Source organism: Pocillopora damicornis, chromosome 10 (assembly GCF_964200805.1).
Source record: "Pocillopora damicornis chromosome 10, jaPocDami1.2, whole genome shotgun sequence".
Taxonomy (NCBI): domain Eukaryota; kingdom Metazoa; phylum Cnidaria; class Anthozoa; order Scleractinia; family Pocilloporidae; genus Pocillopora; species Pocillopora damicornis.
In genome coordinates, this window is record NC_142679.1 from 6,144,455 (window position 1) to 6,146,058 (window position 1,604).

Below are 1,604 nucleotides of genomic sequence, written 5' to 3' on the forward strand. Positions count from 1 at the left end.
TTTAAGCTTTTGGGTAAACAGAGAGATCTCAAGTCCTGCATCAAAATGTACGAACAAGCTCACGAAAATTTGACATGAGTTGAAGTCCACGAGCTCATGAAAGTCGCATGTTTACGTTATCCCGTGATAAGGAATATCTCACAGTGTGATAAAAACAAACAAAGCACGTAACATGCCGTGGCCTTTGATCATAGTGAACTTCGAGTGAATTTGTTTTGATAAAGTCAGTAACAATTGAAGACTTCCGCTGACACTAGTCCTTTTGGACAGGGAGACACCACTAGAGTAATCACGCCACACGTGGTCTAAGTTTGATAAATTTCTCATTTCAGCCCACACTCGTGGCTACTCTGTTGGCAGTTATGCAGCACAACACAACTCTGGTGCCAACGGCTTCTGTGCCTCTCGCCTGTGGCCTCCAAATGGATGTTACCCGCCATGTGTTCCATCCCTTAATGGATTTCCTCCACCGCGTCAACCCCCTCGCTCCTTGCCAGAACTTACCAGGAACAAAGACCTCCCTCCGGTGCCCCCTCTGATCAAATCTCCTGATCTTCCCTCCCCCAGCAGCCCCCCGGACAACTTCCCTAGGTCTTCACTGCAGACACTTTCCTTGGCGGCCAGTTTCTTAGAGAAAAGCAGCCCTCTGTTTGATCAGGCATCGCAAACAAAGAAAGCATCTTCTGAGGAACGCACCAGCCGAGGTGCGCGTTATGAAGAGCCCTTCTCCGCTGGCAGCCACGGCGAGAACGGACCCTTACCTCCTGACGTAAAGAAACCTAGATTAGATACTTCGTTTGTCAGTCAAAAGAAGCCACCATCAAATGGGGTCCAACCCCCCATGAAGCCGACACCAGCTGAGTCTCAAGTGCCTTTTCCGGCAAACCTTTCCCCAAAATCGTGCGGGGATAGTGATTATGGAGAAGAACGGGTATCTCCATCACCCCCAACGTCCCCATACCCCAGGGGGTCCCCGTCGCAGAGGGGATGCGACTCTCCTGTAGCACGAAGAAGGAACAGCTCCAGTTCAACAGATTCTGGCACTGAGGACGCCAAAGATGGTGAGTTGATTTATCACAGAGGTTTCCATGTGACTGTGTTGAATGTTCTTCTTTACTCACCTCTATTTTTGTTCTCTCTCCATAAAAGGAAACCACAGCCGAAGTGACTCTTCCACAAAAAGTTCTACCTCAGGTTCGCCAGGTGCAAAACCCCGTGTTGGCCGAAGAAAACGTAAGTTATTCAAAATTTTCTCTTTTTTTTTTCATTATATATATTTTTTAAGGGTACAAAAAAGTTAAAAACAACAAATTTAGTAATTTACCACTGTTGACACTTTGTAACGTCTGTTTATAAAATTTCGAATATAGCAGACGCGAGCCTTTTGATTGGCTGAAAAAATGTTTTGTTCGTGCCTGTTCAAACACTCCTCTGACGTCAAACTGTATTTTGTTGGCTCAATTTCATTAAACCAACAAGAAATGTAGGCTTGTTTACATAGGAGAGTAGCAAATTAACGTTAAGTAAACTTGCAGGTTCTCTCAAAATTTGGCAACGGTAGTGTTAATGTGCGTCATTTCAATAAAATTGTATTTTTATTTCAG

The 1,604-nt window shown here is 45.0% G+C and overlaps 1 protein-coding gene across 20 annotated transcripts in view; it reads left to right on the forward strand.

Annotated features, from left to right (window-relative positions):
- The window catches only part of LOC113684912 (uncharacterized), a 39,960-nt gene that overhangs the window by 36,435 nt on the left and 1,921 nt on the right, over positions 1–1,604 (forward strand). For all 20 annotated transcript variants that reach the window (XM_089183805.1, XM_089183801.1, XM_089183803.1 and 17 more), the window contains 2 exons: positions 333–1,061; positions 1,150–1,233. In XM_089183805.1, coding sequence (XP_089039931.1) covers positions 333–1,061; positions 1,150–1,233 — 813 coding nt within the window. The remainder of the gene's footprint in view (positions 1–332; positions 1,062–1,149; positions 1,234–1,604) is intronic.